The sequence below is a fragment of the Camelus ferus genome, chromosome 14 (assembly GCF_009834535.1).
Source record: "Camelus ferus isolate YT-003-E chromosome 14, BCGSAC_Cfer_1.0, whole genome shotgun sequence".
NCBI classification, from domain to species: domain Eukaryota; kingdom Metazoa; phylum Chordata; class Mammalia; order Artiodactyla; family Camelidae; genus Camelus; species Camelus ferus.
This window is the reverse complement of record NC_045709.1, coordinates 23,288,253-23,312,980: the sequence shown is the minus strand read 5'-3', so window position 1 is coordinate 23,312,980 and position 24,728 is coordinate 23,288,253. Positions and strand designations below refer to the sequence as shown.

Here is a 24,728-nt window from a genome sequence, read left to right as displayed (position 1 = left end):
CATGCGTTCCACCTCCTGCTGCCGCACCAGCGCACACTCGCCAGGCTGGCGGCCCTCCGGCTCCAAGCTCGGACGGCCGTTGTGCCGGCCACCAGGGAGGCAGGTGCACCATGGAAGAGAGGCCTCTTCGCTGCTCGGGCTGGTGGTAAAACGGAAAGTTCCGACTCTGGTGGCTCCTTGTTCTCTAGCTCTCTCCCAGCTTGTATCTTGGAAAACATTTAAAAGACAGCTTTAATGAAAAAAAAATTACAGGCACCCCAGATACTCAATAGCCCTTGGCCAGCCGTGCTTGTAACTGGCTCTTGCCTTTTTCCCTCTGTCCCCTCCTGAAGGTCCTTCCAGTTACGCCTGTGGTTCTGGTTCTGACTCCCTTGTTATTAGCAGGCTTAGCAGGGACATCTGGCCCTGGGAACCAAGGATTCAGAAGACAAGGTGCAACGAGGTCAGCGGGGGCTGCAGAGCGGGCTCTGTCCTCCTCGGGTGACTGGTGGCGGGCACAGCTGCCCACGATCCTGGCCCAGCGTGGAGAAACATCTTTGTAAAAACACCTGTGCAGGCTTTTCCCTGACCGTTTTGTGGGATGTCGTAAAGCATTCTGTAAACTCCACCTGGCTGTCACCTCTGGCTTCCGGAGTACCCATGTGTGTGGGGCTGGTCCGCGGCAGCTTGGCTGAGGTTTTGGCTTCTCACTAAGAAAAGGGGCTTTTCCTAGTCTGTGAAGGTGTTAGAGTTACAACGGCCCTTTCACAAGGAAGTGATGCTCCAAACACCTCTCCCCTTGGTGGCTGACAGGTCCTCTCCCCTCCCTCCCTCCCTCCCTCCCTCCCTTCCCGGTTTCTTCTCCTCACCCCATCCCTCCTTCCCTCATTCTGTGGGGTGGAGCTTGAGAGACAGGCATGGTCCTGACGGCACACGGGGAGTTTACCTGACAGGCAGGTGCACTGTGATGGACGCTGGGGTGGGAGGGTGCCGGGCCGTGGGGCGTGTGGGTGCCGCTGAGGACGTTTGAGAGCCCGAGGTCGTCCTGTCTCAGGTGAGATGCAGAGGAGCAGGAGGTACAGTAGAGAGAGCCCGCAGGCCCTGGCTTTCCAAAGGCGTCAAGGTGCATGGCTCGTGGAGAACGTGGGCTCCTTGGATGGTTGTCTGATGTTTCCTGGGTGCTTGTGAGGGACCTGAGGATGTGGAAAGCGCTGGTGACGTGGAGATGGCGGGGACCAGACTTCAGTCAGGCCAGCTGGGCTGCCCTGCGTCCCCAGGGCCACGCTCAGGACGCTCCTTTCTGACTTCTGGTTGCCGTTCGGAGGAAGGTGACTCTATTTGTTTCTGTTACCTTTACTCACTTCAGTTGTCCCCCTCACATTTACCTCATGTCACAGGCAAAACCCACAACATAATGGCGATGAAAATACAGGATAATAAAAGAGGTGGAAATACGATCTTTAAAAATCTACTTCTTTCTTTCAATAAATATGTATCAAGCAACTGCTATAGGACATAGGACAGTGCTAAGGACATAACAGAGGAAGAAAAGACAATATTCTGATTTTGTTACTCAAATGCCAGGCTGGGTTCTATGTCAACGACTATACAAACGTGCAGTCTGAGGTGCCGTGGGACTGGGCTGCCCACGTCATGAGGCAATTAGGACAGTGTTGACAATTTCCCATGAACTTCACCGTCTTCAATTTACGTGAATTTAGAAGAACCCAGTCAGATGCAGCCCCCTTCGAGGCCATTGTTGCAAGTGGGGCAGCGTTGTAGGAGTGTCCTCAAATTGGATGATACAGATTTTCTCAGTAGATGAGTCCCTCCTTGGCAGTAAATGAGTTTCTTTTGAATTAGGCAACCCCATTTTTCCTCCCTTGGAAAAATCCAAAGGAAAAGGCACGAGAATTCCAAAAATTTGTCAAGTACGTATTTGTGATGTCTTTTAAGGACGCCTCCCCTGCCATGCAGACAGTGGGCCTGTAACAGCAGCTTCTACACTGCAGGCACGAAGTTACACGTCTTGGTTAGAGGGATAAAACGTCCCGTTCCGCCTTCACAAGAATTAAACGTCTGTAGTGAGTCAGCTTCTGGTTTCCCTGCAGCTTGCTTTGGTTTCCTCCTCTGGTTACGGGGCGCCCCGGCTCCCCGCTGTCTTGGGGCCCTTCCCTCCTTGTCCCACACTGACTAAAAGAGCAGAGATGCATGTGTGCCTCTTACAGAGTAAGCAGGACTGATGGAATGTGATGGATGCTCTTTAGAATTGCCCCAGAACAGTTTCATGATGCTACGTCTGGTTTTGGGAATGCGGGCTAACTGAATTAGAGTGGCACTCCAGGCGGGGCATATTGACGAGAAAGGAGACTCTCACCATGCCTGCCCCTGGAGGTCCACAACCTCAGGGCAGAACATTTCCCTCATGCTGCCATTCTTCCAGTGTTGTGCCATCAAGAGACCGATTTGAGTTATGAATGATACTTTGGGAGGTGGGTGCAAAATTTGAATCAGATTCTTTCTTCCCATGATCGCTTCCATGAAGCAATTTTAAATTTTGAATTTTGCGGTGACTCTACTCTCTGTGCTCTTTCTTCCTCCTGGCATATTTCCTCGTCAAGGAGGCTGGATCCCACTCTTATCCCAGTGCGTTCATTTGGTTCCAGATGCAAAATGCTTATTTCTTTTAAAATGTAGATTATTAAGTGAAAGAACTTTATTGTATTAACAATGCTTCCTGCTGAAGTATGTGAATTAACCTGCCTGAAAACACAGTCTAGTCACATCTAGCCCTATGCCTCATTCTGCACTCCACGTGGTCCTGAGCATGTCCCCAAATGCAGCAGTACCTGGAAATGGCCCAACTGCTCTCAGATGAGCTGTTCTATGTCCTAATTAGCTGGTTGCTATAGACACGTGGGTCGTGTTTATTTTTCAAATAGCAGGAGCTCACATTATAGGAAAACTAAAAATAAAATAGAAAGAATAAATATTGTAGTTTGGATAAGTAAAATTTTTTGTAGTCATGGGTCACATTTAGTGCTTAAAATTTTTTTAAACCTTTAAAACCTGGTCAACTATTGAGTTTTATTCTTAGATAAACGCATGATTTTTCAACATGTCTATATAATACCCAGTGGATTATTTAAAACCTGCCCAAAATTTAAGTGAAGGGAACTCTTCATTGAAACTCATGAGTTTATTCAGCAAGCAGTTACTGACACGGACCGCATTGCAGGGGTTGGGAAAGCAGCACAGAACCGGTAAAATCGGTTTCATATTCACTATGAATATAAATGAGTCACTTAGCGCGTGCCTACCACTTGTGAGAGCGCCAGGAGTTACCTGCCATAGCTTTTCTCCTTGTCTCCTTTGTGTAAAATACCGCTTCTTTCTGGAGAAGAGGACTGGGATGTGGTTTAAAGCAGAATATTATCTCTTTAAAGCAGATACTTTATAATATAATGGACTTACGCCATTGGGAAATCTTCTTTTCACTCCCATTCAACTGGACACTTAAAACTGTTCTCAAAGGTATTCCTTCTTGCTTTGACTTTGAGTTGAAAAATGTCTTGGAAAAACAAAACATGCATAAAGTCAATGTGATGTAATTTAGCGTTCTTTTGGGTCATGTTTTATAATGATTATTCTATATTTGTAGAACAGGAGTTAAGTTTCCAAATTCCTGGGTGACTGTTTTTATCTCGGAAGCATGTGATGGCTTGTCGTGAAGTGGTCTTTTTTGGGAACCACACCCAATGGTTCTGAGCATACTCAAGGAACTGTATTAAAGAGCATGTGAGAAATATGTGAACAATCTATAAATACATTTGACTAGTGACTGCTCTCTAGAAAGGGTCTAAACTGTGATTAGTACATGAGGACAAGAAAGTTACCTGAGGACAGGGAAAGGACCACCCTGAAGGATGGGAGGTAACGGTACTGGCGCTTACACAGGGTGAGGAGCACTGCCTCTTCCTTCCAGCCAGAGAAGTGAACCTCCAGATTCACAGGGCGTTGTGTGGCGTGCACAGAAGGGCCTCAGCTGTGCAGAACAGCTAACCTTAACACTGTTCTAGTTCTACCTAACACATTTGAAAAGAAACGCCAAAAAGGATCAAACTATTTTCAAGTCAACTTCATCCCAGAACAAAGCTCAATAAAGTTTATGGGAATAAAAATTATCCATCACCCACCCAGCAAGGTAAAACACACAATGTCTGGCATCGAATCAGAAATCATCAGACATGCAAAGAGGCAGGAACACAAAACCCAAAATGAGGATAAACATCATTCCAGTCTGACTCAGAACTGACCAAGATGTTAGCGTGAGCAGAAAATTACATTGAAACAGCTATTACATTTCATATTTTTTAAAAAAGTTTGAGATATGGAAGATACTAGGAAAAAATTCAAATTTGACTTCTAGAGTTGAAAAATACAATGTGTGAAATGAAAAATACATTGGATAAGATTAACGGTAGTGTTGACACTGCAAAACAAATGGTGCCTGCACTTGAAATTATAGCAACAGAAACCATCTAAAGTGGAAGAAACAGAGGAAAGGGAATTAAGGAAAGCTGAACAGAGCATCAATGATCTGTGGGAAAACTTCAAGCAGCTTAATGTACATATAACTGTAGTCCCCAAAAGAGAAGAGAGAGAGGCGTCAAAAAAATTTAAATAAATAATGGCCAGAAAGTTTCTAAAATTTGATAAAAACTATAAACATACAGACCCAAGATGCTCAGTGAACCTAAAACATAACAAACATGAGGGAAAAAAACCTATGGCAAGGCATATCATAATCAAATTGCTGACAACCAGTGATACGAGAGAATTTTTAAAGCATCCAGTTTGAAAAAAGCCACAGCATATATTTGATACAGAAGAACAAAGTTAAGAATGACATCAGATTTCTTGTCAGAAAAAATATGAATAAGAATATAGTGAAATAACATCTTTAAAGTACTGAAAAAACAAATCTGTCAAACTGGAATTATATTATAGAAACCGGAAACAATATATTTTAAAAACCAGAAACAATATATTTTAAAAACAAAGGTTAAGTGAAGACTTTTTTTGATATACACAAGCGCAAAGACTTCATCATCGGCTGACCCTTACTATAAGAAATGTTAAAATGATTAATATTGTAAATGTTAAAACCTTAAAATCTTTCAGGCAGAAACGAAAAGATGCCACATGGAAACAGGAATCTATTCAAAGGAAATGAAGAACACCATAAATGATAACTGATGAGAAAATACAAGATTTTTTCCTACTTGAATCACTTTAAAGGGTGATGGGCTGATTAAACAAAAACAATAACACTGTGAGATTTATCACATTTGTAAAAATAAAATGTGTGACAGTAGTACAAACCCAGAGGGAGAGACATGGAAGTACGTATTGTAAGGTTCTTATCCTATCCTCGGAGTGGTGTGCATCACAGTGAGCTGAAGATGTGTGCTGCCAACGCCACAGCAACCACTAAGGTAATAAACAAAGAGTTGTAGCAAGATGATAGATTTAAACTTGTCTATACTGAGTCACATTAAAAGTAAATGGTCTAAACATCACAAGATTGGATTTAAAAAGCAAGATGCAACTATATCTTACCTACAAGTAATGAACTTTAAATATAAAGATACAAAAAGATTCAAAGTGAAAGGATGGAAAAATACGTACTGTGCTAGCATTCTACAGAAAAAGCTAGAGTAGCTAAATTAGTATCAGACAACCTTGATTTCTCAACAACATTTTTGCTAGGGATAAAGAAGGCTGTTCATCAAAGGGGTCATTTCCTCAAAGGGGTCATTTCATCAAAAGAACATAAAAATCCAAATTGTTTGTGTACCTAACAAGCAGAGCTTCAATATATATGAAGCAGAATGTGATAAAACTACAAAGAGAAATAGCCAAATTCACAATTACAACTTAAAATTTCAAGAACCTTCTTTTGGTAATTGATAGAACAAGTAGACAGAAAATCATTAAGAATATAGAATGTTTAAACAACACTTTCAACCACTTTGACCTGATTGACATTTACAGAACACTCCACTCAGCAATAACAGAATATACATTCTTTTCAAGTGCACAAGGAACATTTACCAAGATATTCTGAACCATTAAATTAATATAGACACTAATTACAAAATTCATAATTGAATTTGCAATTAAAAACCTTCCCACAGATAAAAGTCTAGACTCAGAGGCATCACTGGTAAATTCTACCAGATGTTTTGGGAAAAAGAAATGTCATTTTATGATAAACCCAGAAAACTGAAGAGAAGGAAATATTAAAAAATTCGCTTTATGAATTAAGCCAGAGAAAGGCATTACAGGAAGAGAAAGTGACAGATCAATATCCATCATGAACATGGATATAAAAATTCTAAATATAATTTTAGCAAGTTGAGTCCAACTATATTAAAAAAGGACAATATACGATGTCCAAGTGCGATTTATCCTTGGAATGCAAGATTGACTTGCGAATTGAAAATCGATCCATGTAATTTGTCTTATTACCATACAAAAGAAGAAAAGCACATTATCAGCTCAATAAACCTAGAGAGAGCATTTGACAAAATTAAAATAATTCCTGACAAAATCCTCAGAAAATTAGTAATAGAAAGAAACTTCCTCAATCTGATAAAAAACTGTCTGCAAAAGAACTACATGAACATCATTCTTATGGAAGACTGAGTGCTTTACCCCAGAACTGGGGAACGAGACAGGTTGTCCATGCCTTCCACTTCTACCCAGCGTTGTCCTGGAGATCCGCGGCAGAAAGGAATAAAAGGCGTTCCGATTGGAAAGTAAGAAGAGGAACTGCCTTTATTTTTTTTGCAGTTGACATGATCATCTATGCAGAGAATTTGATGATATGTACGGAAAAGCTACTAGAAATAAAAACCAGTTTAGCAAGATTGCAGGATGCAAGAGCAATATGCAAAAGTCAGTTGTATTTCTACATATTCCTAATGAGCAATCAGATGTTGAAATAAAAATAACATTTAATAGGGTAAAAATATTTAGGGGTAAATATGACAAAAGATATTCAAGATCAATTCACTGCAAACTACAAAACACAGCCTTAGAGAAATGGAAAATTACACCCTGTTTATATATTCTTAAGATGTAAATTCCCTGCGTATTAATCTCTTGATCCAAGGTAATCCCAAAAAAATTTCAGTTTGTTTTTTTTTTTTTTAGAAATGAGCAAACTGGTTTTAAAATTCATATGGAAATGGAGATTCTCTAGAATATCCAGAACAACCCTGACAAGAAACAAAGTCAGAGGACTGACACCATTTGAATTCAAGACTTATAAATTAAGTAACTGACCGTGCAATTGGCATAAAGATAGACAAAAAAATAACTGCAACAGAATAAAAGTCCCCAAATACAGCCACACATCAGAGGACACTCAATTTAAAAAGTATGCTCATTACTTTCTAGCTTGTCTTGAAAAGCAAATACTGATAAAGAAAATGCCATATAGCAGCAGAATCAACTGAAAAAGAGATCTGACATGCTAAATTCACTATTTTTATCCCTATACTTCTGAAAAATAAGACTATTTTTTTAGAACAGTTTTAGGTTCAGAGATTTCCCACACACCCCCTCCCCCCACCGCCATCCACACATCATCATAATCACCCAAAGTCCATGATTTCCATTACAACTCCCTCTTGGTGTTGTAAACATTTGTGGAGTTTGGACAAATGTGTAATGACATGTATCCATCATATGGTACCATATAGAGTATTTTTACTGCCCTAAAAACTTCTAGCCTCCACCCCTCAAACTTTTAGCAACCACTTGTCTTTTTACTGTCTCCATGGTCTTGCTTTTTCCAGAATGTCATGTAGTGGGAATTACACAACACGGAGCATTTTCAGGTTGACTTCGTTCACTCAGGACTATCATTCAAGATTTTTCTGAGTCTTTTCATGGCTTGATAGGTCATTTCTTCTTAGCACTGAATAATACTCCACTGCCTGGAAATACCACACTTTATCCATTCACCCTCTGAAGGACATTTTGGTTGCTTTCCAGTTTTGGCAACTATGAATACAATTGCTATAAACATCCATGTTAAGGTTTTGGGGTGGACATCACTTTTAATCTCTTTTGGGTAAATACCAAGGAGTAAGATTGGTAGATCATATGGCAACGATATGTTTAGTTTTGTAAGAAACTGTCAAACTGTCTTCCCCAGGGGCTGTGCCATTTTACATTCTCACCTTTGATAAATGAGGGTTCCTGTTGTTCCACATCCTCACCAGCATGGATAACAAATTTTTGACAAAGATACAAAGGGAATTCAGTGGAGGAAGAACAGTCTTTCAACAAATGGTATAAACAACTGGATATCCATATGCAAAAAATTCAATCCATGCCTTGTACCATATATGGAAATTAATGCAAAATGGATTATAGAGCTAAACATCAAAGCAAAAACTATAAATCTTCTAGAATTAAACATGGGAGAAAATATTTGTGAACTTGGGCAGAGATTTCTCAGAACACAGAAAGAGCACAATCTCTTTCAAAAAGGCACCATTAAGAGGATGAAAAGAAAAGCCACAGGCTGACAGAAGAGATTTACAAATTACATCCAGACTTATTTGTCCAGGGACCTATATCCAGAATGTATAAAGAACTCTCAAAAGTCAAGAAAACAGGCAAAATATTTGAACAGACAGTTCACCAAGGAATATGCAAATTGTAAGTAAGTACCTAAAAAGGTATTCAACATCATTGCTCATTAGGGAGACGGAAAATAAAACCACAGTGAGATACCTTTACACACGTATTAAAAGGCTAAAGTTGTGAAAATGGGACATACTAAGTGTTGCTGAGGATTTGGAGGAACTGGAACACTCGTACGTAGGTGGTAGGGATGTCAAGTTGTAAAACCTCTTTGGAAAACATTTTATCAGTTTCTTAAAAAGGTAAACATGCATCAACTATATGGTCAAGCCATTCGCCTCCTATGGATGGACCCAATAGAAATACAAGCATATGTTCATACAAAGACAGATGCAGCTTTTAAAATAATAGCCAAACACTGAGAAAAACCCAAGTGTAGGCTCCAGGTGACTGAACCTTAGTTCACTTCATCCTGGTACATCTCACAACGGAATACTGCTCAACCATGAGAACGAGTGAGTTACTCAAACATGCTGCTGCCTGGATGAGCCTCAAAATAATTGTGCTGAGCGGAGGAAGCTGGACAAGAAAGAGCACATACTGTACATTTCCATTTGAATAAGATTCTAGAAAATGAAGTCTGATGCAGAGTTACAGGGAGCGGATCAGTGGTTTCCTGGAGACCACAGGGTGGGCAGGGATGAGAGGAGGGGCTGTGACGGGGGTGAGGAGGCGCAGGGGTGATGGATTTGTTCATGATCTTGACTTACCTGGTGTATAACTGTGTCACACTTATCACAGTGTACGCTTCTGTGCAGTTAACTGTATGCCAATTATACCACTGTGACAACATTTTTAAGTACTATGTACAAAATTTTTGTTTTTATAAAGAGCTGTCAGATAGATGAAATGGGATGGTGGTGACTGTGTGATCCCTGGCGCGTCAGTCACCCCCTTTGCTTTCACCCGCAGACAGGCATCTCTCCATCCGGGAAGAGGTCCCCACATTCGCTAACTGCAGAAAGAGGAGAACCCAGAGGCAGGGAAACAGTATTAAGATATTTGTCCCTGATCACCATTTTCTAAAACTCAGCTCTTTAGAGTCCTCCACTCAATTCTAAACTAAACCTCCAAGCGAGGAGAGCACAGGTTTGCAGCTGCGAGAGGCTTGACTTACGACATGCAGTGGGGGAGATGTGGCAGCTAAACGAAAGAACAGCCACAAGACAGTTCTGACCTGTATGTAGTTCACAGCAAACACCTTTTTGGGAGTGCTTTGTAATGATTAGTTCTGTATTTTTAGCACAGAACAGGAGTTCAGTTTCCAAATTCCTGTTTAGCTGTTTTTATCTCGTGACAACTTGTCACGAGGCTAAATCGGGAACCACACCCGATGGTTCTGAGCACACTTGGGGAACTATATTAAGGACGCAGTGACAGATGCCCCATTCGATTAGTTACTGCCCTCTAGAAAGGGCTAAGCACTTGAAGCCGATGCCAGACCTCAAACTATGTTGTGAAGTTCATGAGAGATTCGAGGGAAGAACTAATCCATTGTGTAATCCAGTGACTGGATAACCCACTCTTAGGACTTTGAGATACGACTCCAAGGTCCAGACTGTAGGATTAAGGATTAACGGTCTGAAGACAAGTTACAGATAAAGGAGAGGAGGTTCAATTAAGGCTTCATTTCTGCTTTCTGCAACTGGAATTAGAGCTTTTCAGCTGGAGGGCAGCAAATAAACCAGCTGTGCTTTGTCTCAACGGAAGTTTGGCCGTTCTGTGCTTTGCAGTGCATAGCGTTGTGCCTTCCCTGCGTGGGACCATGTTCCAACTGTGCTGCTTGACTATGTAAAAAGGAGATTGAATCCGCTAAAATGCTAATCATTTATACTGGCGTTAATTCACAATTGGGTGAGACCAGCTGGGTGAGACCCCCTTCCCCTCCGCCTCCTCCTTCTTCAAATGGAAACAGATGGAAGTTAGAGAGTGAAGTGACTTGATCTGGTTCAGTTTCCACTGGGAGTGAGAAACAGTCCACCTTAGAAGACGAGCTATCTAATTTTCACTTCATGTGTCCCCAAAACGTGCCCTCTCTTCAGTCCTCTGAATCTGTTTCATCTCCGTGCAGAGGACACCAGGCTGATAAGTGGTCCAGGAGCCCTGAGATGGTACCCGCCTGGGCTGAAGCCATCACTGGCTTGATGGGGAAGACCGTGGGCCGTGATTCACGTTCCATGATGCGGTTCCCTTCTTCAAGCAAGCGGGTATCTGGCCCAGAGCTGCCTGGCTGGAGACTCTATTTCCCAACCTCCCTTGCAGCTGGGTTTGACCACTTGATTAATTTCTAGCCATGGAATGCACACAGAAGAGATTGATGGCGTTTTTAGACCTGGCCACAAATATCACACGTCACTCCCCCATCTCTCTCCTTCTCGTAAGACCTTGAGACTCAACTCTGACCATGCTGACCAGCCTAATGTCCTAGGGGCTGGTGGGATGGCTCCCATCCCCCTCCGGGCTGTTCAGAGAGACACAGCAAGGACACTAAGGACGCTCTATCACTAGACCTTGTCATTTCACTGCTGCCTCCCCTGTCGGGCCGGGGCCTTCAGTCCTGCATTTCTAGCAGCTTTCTGCTCGGTCTTTTCAATGAGTAACAAGTGCAAAAGACAAAAACAGAAAACAGCCCATAAGCTGTGCTACCATCTATGTTCATCGAGCAAGAATTTATTTCATAGAAAATGACTTTACAACCTTTGGTAATTCCATTGTTTTATATGAACTACCCATTCGAACAAAGCCACCTTGTTAGTGACTCCTGGCTAGGTGCGTTGTTAGGTTTTCCTTCCGGTTTGGAATTTGGTGGTTTATTGCTAGGGGTCACACCTGCATTTTATAAATGACTTCTGCAACCGTGTCAGAGATTAGCCGGAGGAGAGTAAAAATACACATACACGGAGCCCAGCATGAGGAGAAGTGTATGTGATTGTCCTACATCTGCCAAATGTCATGAAAGCCCAGAAGATTCTGTGACTCTTTACAGCACCAATTTCAGAAGATGCAAAACCACATTCTCCCACCTCTGTGACTCAATAAAAGAGAAAGCCGACTACGCGTCTCTGTTTTGTTGATCTACAGTGGGGCTTGAATTTCGACCACGTCGTTTACCTGGAGTTAGCGGAAGAGGACTTGGATGGTGAGCGCTTTGGGAAGTTGGGAGGCTGTAAAGGCTGGGTGCTAACTGAGCCCAGGAGGAGCAAGCAGCTTTGTGGGGCCTCGTCAGCTCAGGGAAGGCAGAGGAGCACACCCCAGGGCAGCTCAAGGCCCTGTTCCCGCTTCCAGCTCCTGCCTCAGCTGTACCATGGCCCCTCTTTAGGGGGCTTCTGGGGAGCGTGGCCAGTGTTCTCTGCCTTCGTCCCCGTGCTGGGGGGACGACGATTCTGAATTGCCTCTGCTCTGGGTCACTCTGTGAGATTCTAATTTACTGCCGCGTGTTTCCACACACCTCCCCGAGCTTGTGTCCCACTGAGCTCGGCTGCCTCTGCCTGATGGCTCAGTGTTTCTTACAGCTCCTCACAGATGTTCAGACAGACCTATTATTTCACCGCTGCTCCTGCCCTGCCTCCTGCGAGCACCGTCTCACGGTGACACCACCATCCATGAGGACGTCCACGAGGAAACTCGGGAGTCCTCGTTCCCGCCCTGCCCCAAGCCCCCCCCCCCAAGTCCTGACTTATCCCTAAACTGTTTTCAGAACCGTTTCCTCCTCCCTGCCCTCCCCAGCGCGCCGCAGTGCAGCCCTCCCTCACCCTCCGGCAGCAGGGCCGCACCCCCCGACGTCGGCACGGCCCCTCACCGACCCTTCGCGAAGCGGCCGGGGTGGACCAGGTCTGCGACCCCGTGCCCCGGGCCGGCTGTGTTTCGGGATGTTCTGCAGCTTAAGCAGGGGACTGCATGGTGTAGGCGCCCTGTTTCACCCCCGCAGGGCCTGAGGGAGCACCTCCAGTTCCAAAACGTTAGTGGGTCTGTTCTGAAAAAGGTATCCCAGCAAGCGGGTCAGTGAAGCCCGGACGTAACTTCAGACCCGTGCAGGTCGGGCTTCGCGGCCTCCAGCTCAGACTGGGATCGGGTTTCGCCACCTGAAGTGCTCAACATCGCACTGGGAAGTTCTGGGTTCCAGGCGTGCGCTCTCCCTGACGTTTCTCCGGCCCGCTCTCTCCACTTTGGGAACTTTTGGGGCCCCCTTGGGCCGCAGGACAGATTCTGGCAGAACTTCCAGGCCCGGGACCTCCTGAGGAGCACCCGCGCCCCCCGCCGCGCTCCCAGCGCCCCGGGCTGCTTCCCGGCCCCCTCTCCCTGGGGACCCGCCCCTGCTGCGCATGCTCAGACCCACCTCAGCGCCGCCTCCCCCGGGCACCGGCCGCCCGGCGTGGTGTTGAAACAGTCGTCGGGCCTCTGGGCCCCTGGGTGGTGCTGGGCTCTAGAGGTGGGCCCACCACGCGCCGCGGGCCTCGGGGCAGCGGCCGCTTCACTGAGTAAATTGAAAAATGGCTCCCCCTCCGCTTGCTTTCTCCCTGGAATGTATTTACTGTTTTATTGTGGGTGTTAATGGGGGAACTGGGATTCCGGAGATGGACTTCAGGCTTTGAAGTTGACTTTTCCAAAAACAAATGTATGCATCAAGGGCTGTCTGGACTTTGCCTCTGAACTGCGTAACTACAGCTCCTAAGCATTGGCTAAATGGACGGAGGAAATCCTCTCTGTTCACCACAGAGCTTGACAAAGTGGTGCCTGTGGCTTTGTGGGATGAACTGTGCAGAGAAGTCTGGGGTGTAGGTGGGGACCCCTGAGGCAGCCGAGAGGAGTGAGGGGGGCGCTCAGCAGGTGGCTGGTGGTTCCTGTGTCACCAGGATGTCACTTGCTCCAGTAACTTTTAACACAAAGCCTCAGTTTCTGCGTTTGGAAATCACAGAATGGCACCTGGGGCCTCGGGAAACCTGTAGAAACCCCGTCCTATAGTTTGGGCTGCACCATGAACGGGCTTTCCCGGGACGGTCACTCTACCTGCTCAGCAGAGGGGGTGCTGGGTGACACACAGGTCACAGTGAGGCGTGAGGAGAAGAGCAAGTACTTTTCTACTCAAAATTAAAAGCTGAAAGTGTGTGCCTGCGGGGAAGTGCTGCTGCGCCGCCCGCCCGGAGGCCGAGGTCCCCCCGGAGGCATAAGTGGCACGCGAGGGTCTCAGGGAGGGCCGCTCACAACAGGCCACAGAGTATTCACTTTTTTCTTTTACTCAGTTAGAGTGGTGACAAGGTTTTCCACGGGAGAATGTCCCTCTCATGTAGTTGGCTCTGATAGGCATTATTTATGGTGGAGAGAAAGGTCTGGGAATACGTGAGCGTGCTGGAAATTGTGTGTAAATGTAGGTGCACAGGTGAACTGGTTTGGGGAAAAAAATTGAGAATCATTGAAATATAAGATTTTTAACGGCCTTTCTAACCTTAAAATTCTATATGTCACGATCCATGGCTGTGATCCTGCTAGATCTTTGCTGCTTTGACATGACCCTTACTATGTATCATTTTTGGTAATTAATGCTTTATTTCATTTATTTCTTTGCAAACTGGCCATTCACCATGCCCTTCATTCAGCCGGTATTTATGGGATGATGACTAGGAGGTGAGCCCTGCGTCAGGTGCTGGGGAGTCTCCGGTGAGTGAACCTGGTGTATTTCTCTGCCAAGCTTGCTGCCTGGCAGTGGTGGCAGTAGGGGGAGGGGTGCTGACCACCAAGGGCCATAGCAGTTGGGGTAGGAGACACGCAGATGGGGACCAGAAAACAATAGGGTTTTGGGAAGTAGGATTCCGTCCTGCTGGATTGGAACGTCACTGCTTGGCATCTTTAATTTCTCTGCCTGTCTCTCTCTGTCTTTGAATAAAAGCCCACACAGCTTTCCGCAGGTTCTTCATAAACTGTCCTTTCCTCTGTCTCGCCCTCCTTCCCGGCTGTGCCTCCTGGTACCAGCTCAAGAACGCTCCCCGCGGCTGTTTACCGGCCCCATTATTTATAGGCTGCTATGTTCCCCCATGCTCCTCGCCAGTCACCACCCAGACGCGCTGTACGTAGTTCGTTATTTTAATCTTTCCCAGTAAATCAATTCTCCCTACCTCCCCATCATTTTTATTGCTCTGCTTTGAACTCCCTTCAGCTTTTCTACCTCTTTATGGTATTGAAGTGCCCGGAATTTAATGTAGTTTTCCAGGTGGGGTTCGAGAAAGGCTGTTAGAGCGGGACTCTCACCTCTGTTCGCTGCTGGGAACGGAGCCCAAAACTGCATTAGCCCCTGAGCTGCGGTATCAGCTCTAGCAGCGCACGTCTGATTGTCTCCTGCCCAGCGCCTGCCGGCTCCCACACAGCTCCGCGGCGTCCCTCCGGTGGTCTCGCTGCCGTCTAGCTTTTAGTCAAGGGTCGGCACCGAGAATCAGAGGAAGGAAGGTGGCGAGCACAGCCCCAAAGGGTAAACGCAGTGGGTGACTGATGACAGTGACCGTCCCTGCCGCGGGAGGTGTGGCCGCGCGCGGGGCTGAGGCTCCAGGACTTGTTTGTGTTCTCCTCTGGCACTCGCCTCGTCTGGCTGAGGAGCAGGCTCAGAGACGCTAAGTAAGTGTCGGGGAGTCCCCCAGCTTGAGGCAACACAGCTGGGTTTGAATCCTGGCAGCCGGACCGCAAAGCCTTTGGAACCAGCGCCGCTGGTGAGGGGCCGGGGCTGGGCGGGGGTGATGGTGCCGCCTGGAGCCGGGGGTCCGCCGGCCCAGTGCTGAGCTGAAGCACTGTCACCCCCGGGGACCACTGCCCGGGTCTCCTTCCCCAGCCTCATAAAGCGAGGTGCATCAGAGGACCAGTGAGATCTTCGAGTGAGTGAGTGGAGGTTAAGTTCCGGGCACTTGTGGACACGAAGCAGTGTTGTCACCCTCTCTGCCCTCAAGCAGCTTCCAGAGTCCCCGTACCAGAGCAGGGCACAGAGCCCAGCGAGACAGACCCTGCAGAGCAGACCCGGCAGGACTGTGGTTGTGAAGGAGAGAACGCCGAGGTCGGAGGCTGTTTCTGAAAGGTGTCTGACTACGGCATCTTGCCACCCTCAGCCAGTAGCATCGCTTCCTGCTCCTTCTTTTAGGTCAGTGTTGAAATGGAGTCATTCAACTTTATTTCTCCTGATACTGATGCAAACCTTGATCAGGAGTCGATGAAAAGTGAAGATTGACGGGGGAAATTAGGGTGCGAACGGTGCAGTTAGTGTGCGTAAGGATGGTGTTTTTTGAGAAACACAGAGTTTGTGTTTTGAACCCATTCCTACTTTGGAGGAACGTTGCTGGCCATCCCCTCCCTCTGCCCATCAGTCTTGAGGGGTTGTTTGTGGGGCCGCCGGGTGTAGAGGAAAGGGTGTGGCTGTTGGAACCCAAGCAGTGTCGTTATTTAGCTTCATAAAGTTAGGCAGGTCATTTAATTTAAATTAGGATTTCTGCCAATGAGCTGCTGTGAGGTATAGATGAGATAGACCCGCAAGGGCTTGGGGTCGGAGCAGGTGCTCCACAGGTGCTGGTTTTCCCTTCTGCTCATCTCTGTCCCTTAACTCCGCTATACAGCCTGTGAGCATGCGGTTTGCCAGGTGAGCCACATAGCGGCAAATACTTCTAAGTTATCTACTGTGGTCAGGACTCTATGATGTATACAGTCCACTACCATCACCCTCACTGCCACCATTACCATCACCACCATCACTACCACCACCACCATCACCTCCACCAGCACCAGCACCACCAGCACCACCATCACCAGCACCACCACCATCACCATCATCACCACCGCCATCACCACCACCACCACCAGCACTGCCATCACTACGTCCATCAGTGCTTGATGAGCACTCGTCGTGTGCCAGGCACTATGCCAAGCACTTTGCAGACATGTTCTCATTTATTCTTCAAAACTGCCCTTTAAAGTAGGTACTATTATTTCTCCAGTTTTGAAAACAAGAGTACCGGTGCTTGGAGAGGTTAAATGACGTATTCAAGATTATATGGGGTGTGAGAGATAAAGAAGAAACAGGAGCCCTGAGCCCCTGCCCTGAGGAAGTGTGTGATCTGCTGGGAAGTGAAATTAAAGCCCATGCAAAATTAGTGCCCTTGCTTTGGCGAGGCATCCTGTAGTGAGTGCCAAATCGCATGGTTCAGGCTAGAAAGGCTGCAGATGTTTGGGGGCAGGGACTGGTGAAGGTCACTGTGCGCACGGTTCTTTTGTTTTATGGGATTAACACTTATTCGGATTCTCTGGAGGACCGTAGGGGTACATGTGGGACACAGGAACCTCAGCCAGTCGTTCTGACTTCACAGGAGTCCAGGAGACTCTGCCCACAGGCTTCTTAGGGAAACAGAAATGGAGCGAGACCGGGCAGCACAGAAACTGGACTTGGGAAGCTGCGCTGGACCCAGGTCTGCTCTAGTGATGAGGCAACCTCATGTCCTGGCAGCAGCAGGCGGTCTGGCTCCTCCGCTGAGGCTCTGCTGTAGCTGAAACCTGATGACTTGCTGATGTTTTCAGCCCTGCTCCTGTAAGTTCCCTCTCCCTCCCTCCCTCCCTCTCTCCCCCCCTCCCCCCCACTCTCGAACCTTCCTGTTCAGATTTCCAGCAGTGGGGCTCTCATGGCTCTGCCTGGTCCTCTCCATCCTTCTTTAAGCAGGGCTTTGGCACCTGGTGAACCCTCTGGCCCCTGGCCTGCCTGTGACGGTTCCGCCCAGGTCAGAAGCCCATCCTAGTCCAGTCAGCTTTGGCTGAAGTGTCTTGGTCACATAGAACCTGGTCACCTCTGCAGAAGGAGCCCTCTGGACAGCTGTGTCACCAGGTGTCTGTCACAAGAGCTTAGGTGTGGCCTGTTGACAGCAGCTGGGGAAGCCTCCGTGGAGGAGTGGAATTTGACGGGCAGGAGCCTTAGGGGAGACACAAACGGTGGCCTGGAATGAGCTTGTGGCAGCAGAGAGTACCAGGAGAGGGACGGGGAACGAGCCAACTCTGTGCACCCAATCCTGGCCTAAGAGTCAAGCAGCGACTGTGGACAATAGTTTTGAGGCACAAGGGAGCCATGAGAGGTGTGGGAATACAACAGATGTCTACCGTGAAAACAATCTAAGAAGAACCAGGGTCGGGGGAGGGTAGAGTTCAGTGGCGGAGCGCGTGCTTAGCACGCACGAGGGCCTGGTTTCAATCCCCAGTCCCTCCTCCAAAAACAAATGAAAAACAAAGAACCAGGGAGGCAGAGTCATGACGTGCAGAGTCAGGGGCGCCGGGCAGGAGGGCAGGAGCCCCCCTCGGAGCGGCGCAGGCTCTCCGCGCAGGCGCCTTGAGGCGCCCCAGTCCCCCCGCAGCCTGGGCGGCTGGCGCGCCCCCGGGGCCCCGTGCGTCCCGCAGCGCTCGCGCGGCCCGGCTGCAGCAACGGCCGGGACCTAGGTGAGCTCGCGTCGCGGAGTGGGTTGGTAATGAGCCATGGGTTGTTTTAAAAGTAGCTGTTTTGCTTACTGAACCTGCCCGCTTGCTAAATTCCTCACGGAAACGCCGTACCTGCCGCTCTCACATTTCCGCTCCCCTACTCTGTCTGCAGGCTTCTCAGGAGCGGCTCGCGGCTCTTGCGCGGCAGCGCGCTCTTCACTCTTCACGTTCCGTGTGTTCTGCTGCTGCCGCCGAGCAGCCCCAGCGCTCGACCTGCCCTCCTGGGGCCCCTCCAGGGACCCTGGGGCACAAAACAGATGTGGACCCGATTAGCTTTTCTTCGAGAAAGTACTTCGCAGTCTCTAGAAGCTTCCGGAGGGCACGAGATTTGGGTGCAGAGCTACCAACGATACACACCGCCATGGCCGCGTGTCCTCTGAACTGACGTGAACCATCTGATTTTCCGTTGTCTGGAACACGTCTGCCATATTAGAAGAAATGAGATGCTGCTGTTTTTCGGAAGACACACCATTACTTACTGCACTGCTGTTGCGATGAAGTAAGGATACTGCCGATTAAACAAAGACACGTAGGAACCTTTGTAAGACACCTCCTAGACGTGGGGATGTGAAAAATAAACGTGTGAAAAGTAGATGTGTGACATGGGAAAAATAACGTGTCTGAGAAGTGGTGAGTTACAATGGGTTACAAGTACCTCTGGAATCGTGGGTTCAGATCGGAAGCAAACCAGTGGTACCTTAATTATCAGCCACACCCTCATCTTAAGCCTAACCTGGATACTACCTAGCCCTATGGCTAGCGTAATCTTTTTTAAAATTTTAATTAATTACTTATTTTAAAAAATTGAATTACAGTCAGTCACAATGTATCTGTTTCTGGTGTCCCTGTTGCTAATCTAATCGTAACCCAGTCCTCCTGTCTCTTCCCTCGCCCACTGGGCTGAGCACTCGATTCTTTTAATGTCGTACAAGAAACTCTTTCTCTTTGAGATGATGTCCCAGCTGCCTTCTCTCGGGCTGTCCTCACAACACACCACAGATTGGATGGTTCAAACCATAAACGTTTCTCCTCCCAGTTTTGAAGGCGGACAGTCCAGGGTCAAGGTGCCAGCAGAGGGGTCTGGGGAGCCCATCCTGACCTCTGACTTCTACCTGTGTCCTCACGTGAGAGCAGAGAGGAGGCGAGCTCTCTGGGGCCGCTCCTTCTCAGGGCACTGACCCATTGTGAGGGTCCCCCCTCAGGACCTCTGCACCTCGCAGGACCCACCTCCTGACCCCGTCACCCTGGGGGTTTAGTTTGAGGGGGACACAAACACACAGCCCACGATGCCAGCAGCTGCCCTGCTGGCCCTGGGAGCTCCTCCCCACCTGCCTGGCCTCTGAGCTCAGGGTTCTGTCACCTTCCCTCCGGTCCAGCCCTTCCCTCCTCCCCTACTGAAGCGTTCCCCTCCTCAACCTGGAATGTGCTTCCCCGCTTCTTTGCCTGAGCTTTGAGGCCCCCTTCGGGGCACCACACACGCTTTTGCTGCTGTGTCCTCTTAAGCTCCTGGGGGCATTCTGTCCAGGAGTAAGAGCCATGGTCCGGCGCTGGGGGGAGGTGAAAACGAGGGCCCGTGAGGCCCGTGTTGGTGAGGGCCGAGGATGAAAAGGTTCAGCCCGTGGTCTGACTAGCAGGGCCCTGGGAGTTTCCTGAAGACCAGAAAATCTGGTTACTGGGAGGCTTGGATGAGAGCAAAGAGGTTCCATGGGCCTCGGGAGGCTGGGACGTGGAGTGTGCCCCCTGTGGCAAGACCGATGAGATCAGTTCCCTCCGCTGGCTCTTTACTTGGGGTCTCTGTGCCGGGTCAGCTATGCATCCAAGCCACAGGTCAAATCTGCTTGCGACTGTTTTTGCCAATAAAGTTGTATTGAGGGCCAGACACCCTCCTTCTGTATGTGTTGTCCACGGCTGCATTCACACCGCGGCCGCAGCCGGTCGCTGTCATGGAGACGACGTGGCCTGCAGATCCGAGGACACGTCCTCGCTCGCCCTCTGCAGAAGACGTCTGCTGACGCCCATTTGAGACGGGTTCGAGGTCCCGTCCCGCAGGGCTGACACTTTAAGCCATCCCTTCTTGTCTCCACTAAAAAAAAGCAAGTGAAAGATGAAATGATACGTTAATCAAGATAAAGAGTAAGTTGGAAGTAGCACACGAAAAGGAAAATAGAAAGAGTGAAAGTGAAGGACAGGTTAAAAACAACAGACCCAAGGTCCAAGCCAAGGTCTGTGTCTGAGCGCGTCCCTCTGAAAGTGCCTGGGAAATGTTGTGTGTCTGTCATGACGGCCGACTCGATGGCTGGGACCAGAGGCCTTGAGAAGTGGGGGCGCCACGGGCAGGCCGGCCTTCGGGCCGCAGGGGAAGCGTGTGTTTTAGCTTCGGGGACGAGTCCTCACCACTCTGCCCCCCGGGCCCCGGGCCCTTCCTCCCCGCTTGGCCCACTCACTAGGCAGGGTCCCCTGCATCCAGCCTGTGACACAGACGCTCTCCTTTCTTCCTGTCTGGGGTCACCCTCAGTGCCAAACTTCTTAGGAAACCCAAGACGCACAGCTGCGGGGCTAGGGTGGGGCAGAGGTGGTGCGGATCTGCCCCCAGTCTGCTCCATCAGGGCCGCGCGTTTCTCAGAGAGCACGTGTCGCTTGGGAGAGAGGCCGATGCGGGTCGTGGGCAGTGAGCATCCGAGCCCTGGCAGGCCGGCTCTCAGGGGGGCCTGAGACCTGGGGAGAGCAGGCACTGCTGTCCTCTTTCCTAGCCCCTTTCCTTGCTGTTTGCACTCAGACATTATCCTTTGTCAAAGGTGTCTGGTGAGAAGAGGTGATGGGGGTTCTCAGGTGAGCAGCTCACAGCCCAGGAACCAGCTCCCTGGACGAGCTGCCTGCGTGGCTCACATCCAACAGGGCCATATGTCATGAAATCCTAACCTGGACCCTCTGCCAAGCCACACACTGCCTCTTGTTGTTCAGAGACAGGTGCCAGAAGACAAATCTAGCCGGGTTTGTGGGACTCGGTTGCTGTGGGGGTTCTGCCCAAGTCAGAAGGTGTAAAATGTACTTCTGGTCAAATACAAAGACAGTGACCCACTGACCATCCATGTCCGTGGGAAGGAGCCAGGCAGGGGCAGAGCCTGGGCCGGGGTTGGGAACTCTGTGCAGTTGCTTGGTCCCTAGATCTGGGGGTGATGCAGCTGGAGAGCTGACGTGGAGGTGGCTGTACTGGTGGGTGAGTCCAGCCGCACCTCCAGCTTGTCTGCAGACCCGGCCCACCCATAGGTCCTCCTCCATCCCCAGGCACCCCTAGGCCTGTGGGGGACCCTCTGCTCACACCCTTCAGCCCATGTGTCGATCTCCTGGGGTGACGTTCCTCCCCCTTTCAGTTACACGCACTGGGTCTAGGATCCACCGTTCTGTGCGCAGGGCCGGCAGTGCTCGGGCAGAGTGCCGGCCGCGCACACGGGGGTCGGGCTGAGTACCCGCGAGAACAAGGAGGGGGGGCGCAGTGAGCGGCTGACGGGGTTGATGGGGAGGCAGCAGGGGCCGGTGGGGGCGGGGGCGGGTTTACGGAAGTGACACACGAGCTCTGAGGGAGCCTTGGGAGTAGCACAGAGTTCCAAGCAGAGGAGAACGGTCAGGGGACTACGAGACTAGGTGGGGAGGCGGGGAAGCAGACGCGCGTCGGGGACAGCGCGTCGGGGGCCGGCGCGTGGCCTCGTCGGGATGGTGGGCGGGGGCGGTTGGGGCGGGGAGAGGCGTGTGAGGGGAGATCTGTGAGTGACGGGTAAGGCTGACTGAGCGGCAAGAGCCAGAAGGAACCACGGCTTAAACAAGATAGAAACGTGTGCAGCCCAGCAGCTGGCGTGTCGCGGACCCACGTTCCTCTCTCCTGTTAGTCTGCGCTGCAGACCCTTAGCGGATGGTCCAAGGTTGTAGCATCCTGTTCTAGAATCAGGAGGCAGAAAGGGACAAAGAAGAAGGGGGGAGGAGCACACCTATTCCATCTCTTAGAGAAGGTTCCCAGAGTCAACCACCAGGACGCACGTTCGTTCTGTCAGCCAGAACTTAGTCCCATGGACGTCTGGTCTCCATGCCCAGATTCCGGGCAAGGCACCAGGGGTTCTGCCACCAGGGAAGGAGGAGGGGATGGACATCAAGGGACAGTGAGTGTACCCGCCCGGGATTGCTGGGGACCTTGAACGCAGCTGGAGAAGGGCTTGCCGCGCTTTGGGGGTTATAGGGAGCTCGGAACTTTGAGTAGGGGAGTTATACGAAAAGGAGTATTTGAGGCAGGTTAATGAGCCCGCTGTGCACAGACGACCAGCTTGGAGAGAAGGAGAAGGTGGGAGGCTGGCCAGCCCAGCGTGGAACTGCTGTGGAGAGAGCAGGGCGATGCAGGCGTATGCTGGATGATGGAGACTCAAGACTTGTTGCAGAGGTAATAAAGCAGAGCTGGCCAGATGAGGGAAAGCAAAAAGTCAAAGAGGATGCAAAGGTTTGAAGCCTCAATGCTTGGGAGAGTAGGACTGGCAACATTTGAAATACAGACCAGTGAGAGTTGCTGGTTCAGGGAGGGTTATGGTGGATTGAATATGTTAAATTTGAGGTTCCAGAGAGCCTTTAAAAATTATTTCTTTATTATTGTATTATTTATTTTATTTTGTTGGGGGTTTGCATAATTAGGTTCTTTTATTTTTAGAGGAGGTGCTGGGGATTGAACCCAGGACCTCGTGCATGCTAAGCACATGCTCTACCACTGAGCTCTACCCTCCCCCTCAAGGAGGCTTTCCAATGAGGCTTAAAATGAGCAGTTGAACCTGTGGGTCCAGCACGACGTGTAAACAGTAGCTCACATCTGGCTTTCAGGTATAGTTGCCTTGTGTGGGCTTTCCCCACACAGTTAAAAAGAAATTGAATTGATCGTTCATTAATTGCTTATGAAAGTCTGCATTTCTGACTCCTCTTGAAAAACCTTAAGATTTGGGTCCCTGAGCTCTCATGCTTGCAGGACCACAGTCGGTTGGAGTTGAGGGTCCCCACTTTGCTGCGGTCTCCCCTGCTCCCTCCTGCCCTCGAGTCCAGGAGGTTATTAATGGGACCTGCTCAGCCCCTGCAGATATTGGGGTGTTCGACCCCTAGTCTAAGTTTTGGAAAAGATGTATCTTCTTCAAAAAGAGGTATGGGGACCACAGATACAGATTTGGGAGCCATGATTTTAGAGAGTGAGTCGAAGTCATTGGCACGAGTGAGACTCAGGATGGGGACATAGTGGAAGGAGGAGAGACGGGGCTGGGAGCATGGGGCGCGCACGCACAGGAATCAAGGGGACCAGGGGACCGGTGCCGTGGACTTGGAGGGCAAGGGCAGAGAGGGAGGGGAAACCCAGAGCAGAGAAACCAGAGAAACCAGAAGGGAGAAGGCTTTCGAGATGGAAAGCAGCCAGTGCCAGTGCTGCAGGGGGAGGAAGAGAAGCCCCAGCCAAAGGCCATTTGCTCTGGAGATCAGAAGGTCTTGCGAGTTTCGGCAGCATGGGGAGGGCAGGAGTCACGTTGAAATACCGCTTTGATGTTCGTAATCGTCTGGGTTCATCTGCGCAGAGACACCGGGGTGCAGAGGATGGCAGGTCACACCTGGGACTGGCTGGCTTTAAATTTCTCACTCACCTGGTGGGAGCCCGGAGGGGACTGGACGCGAGGCGGGCAGACTGTTCTCCGGTGGGGAGGGCGCTTCTGTGTTCAGCACCCACTCGGGGCCAGCTTCTCATTTCATCCTTACAAAAACCTTGGAGGGAGGTCCCGTGATTTGCATTTTTACAGATGAGGAAACTAAAGCTCACAGAGCTTACAGGATTTGCGCCAAGTGATTTAAACAGTGAACAAGCTGAAGAGGGAGGGTTTGAACGTGGCCACACACCAGCCACTCATGTCGCCCGGGGCAGAGCGGAGGCAGCCCCTCTCCTGTCACTTAGCCTCCGCCTGGCAGGTGACAGTCACGCCTACAGCTGCAGGAGACCTTTCTCACCGCTTCTTAGCGCTGGTCCTCCTTGCTGCATCTTGCGCTGGGTGTGCTCCCAAGTGGGCAAAGGACATTAGGCTTTAAAGAGAAAATGACTTGTTTTGAGCTTGTTGGTGCTGCTCAGTACATGAAAGGCCTTTGCTTTGTCCCAGTCGCACCGACATCTCCTAGGGCTCAGTTTATCTCTGAACACTGTGTGCCATGAATAATACCCACACTGTCACCCTCAGTGGACTGGACTTCAGAACCGGTTGGAGTGCTTGCTTAATCCCATCTGCTCTGCATCCTCTGGCTCTGCGGAGATGAAGACAGAGTTCAGAGTCTGCGTTCTCAACATCTCCTCATTCCCTCCCTCTCTTCTCCCTTTGGGAAGTCATCAGCACCTGCATAACACTACCTGACATTCTTCGAGCGCCTCCCATGTGCCAGACGCCACGAGAAACACCTTGACCTGCATGCCCTCATTTTGTTTTTCACAACAGCTCCTCCTGGCAGGTATGCTTAGTGTTTACACTTTACTGGGGAAGAGAAAGAGAGGC

The 24,728-nt window shown here is 49.3% G+C and overlaps 1 protein-coding gene across 4 annotated transcripts in view; it reads left to right on the top strand.

Moving 5' to 3' along the window:
- FGF9 (fibroblast growth factor 9) overlaps positions 1-20,053 on the top strand; it is a 48,786-nt gene extending 28,733 nt beyond the window's left edge. For all 4 annotated transcript variants that reach the window (XM_032496457.1, XM_032496454.1, XM_032496456.1 and 1 more), the window contains one exon: positions 18,299-20,053. In XM_032496457.1, coding sequence (XP_032352348.1) covers positions 18,299-18,571 — 273 coding nt within the window. In that variant the 3' untranslated portion in view covers positions 18,572-20,053. The remainder of the gene's footprint in view (positions 1-18,298) is intronic.
- Positions 20,054-24,728: the final 4,675 nt, after the last annotated feature.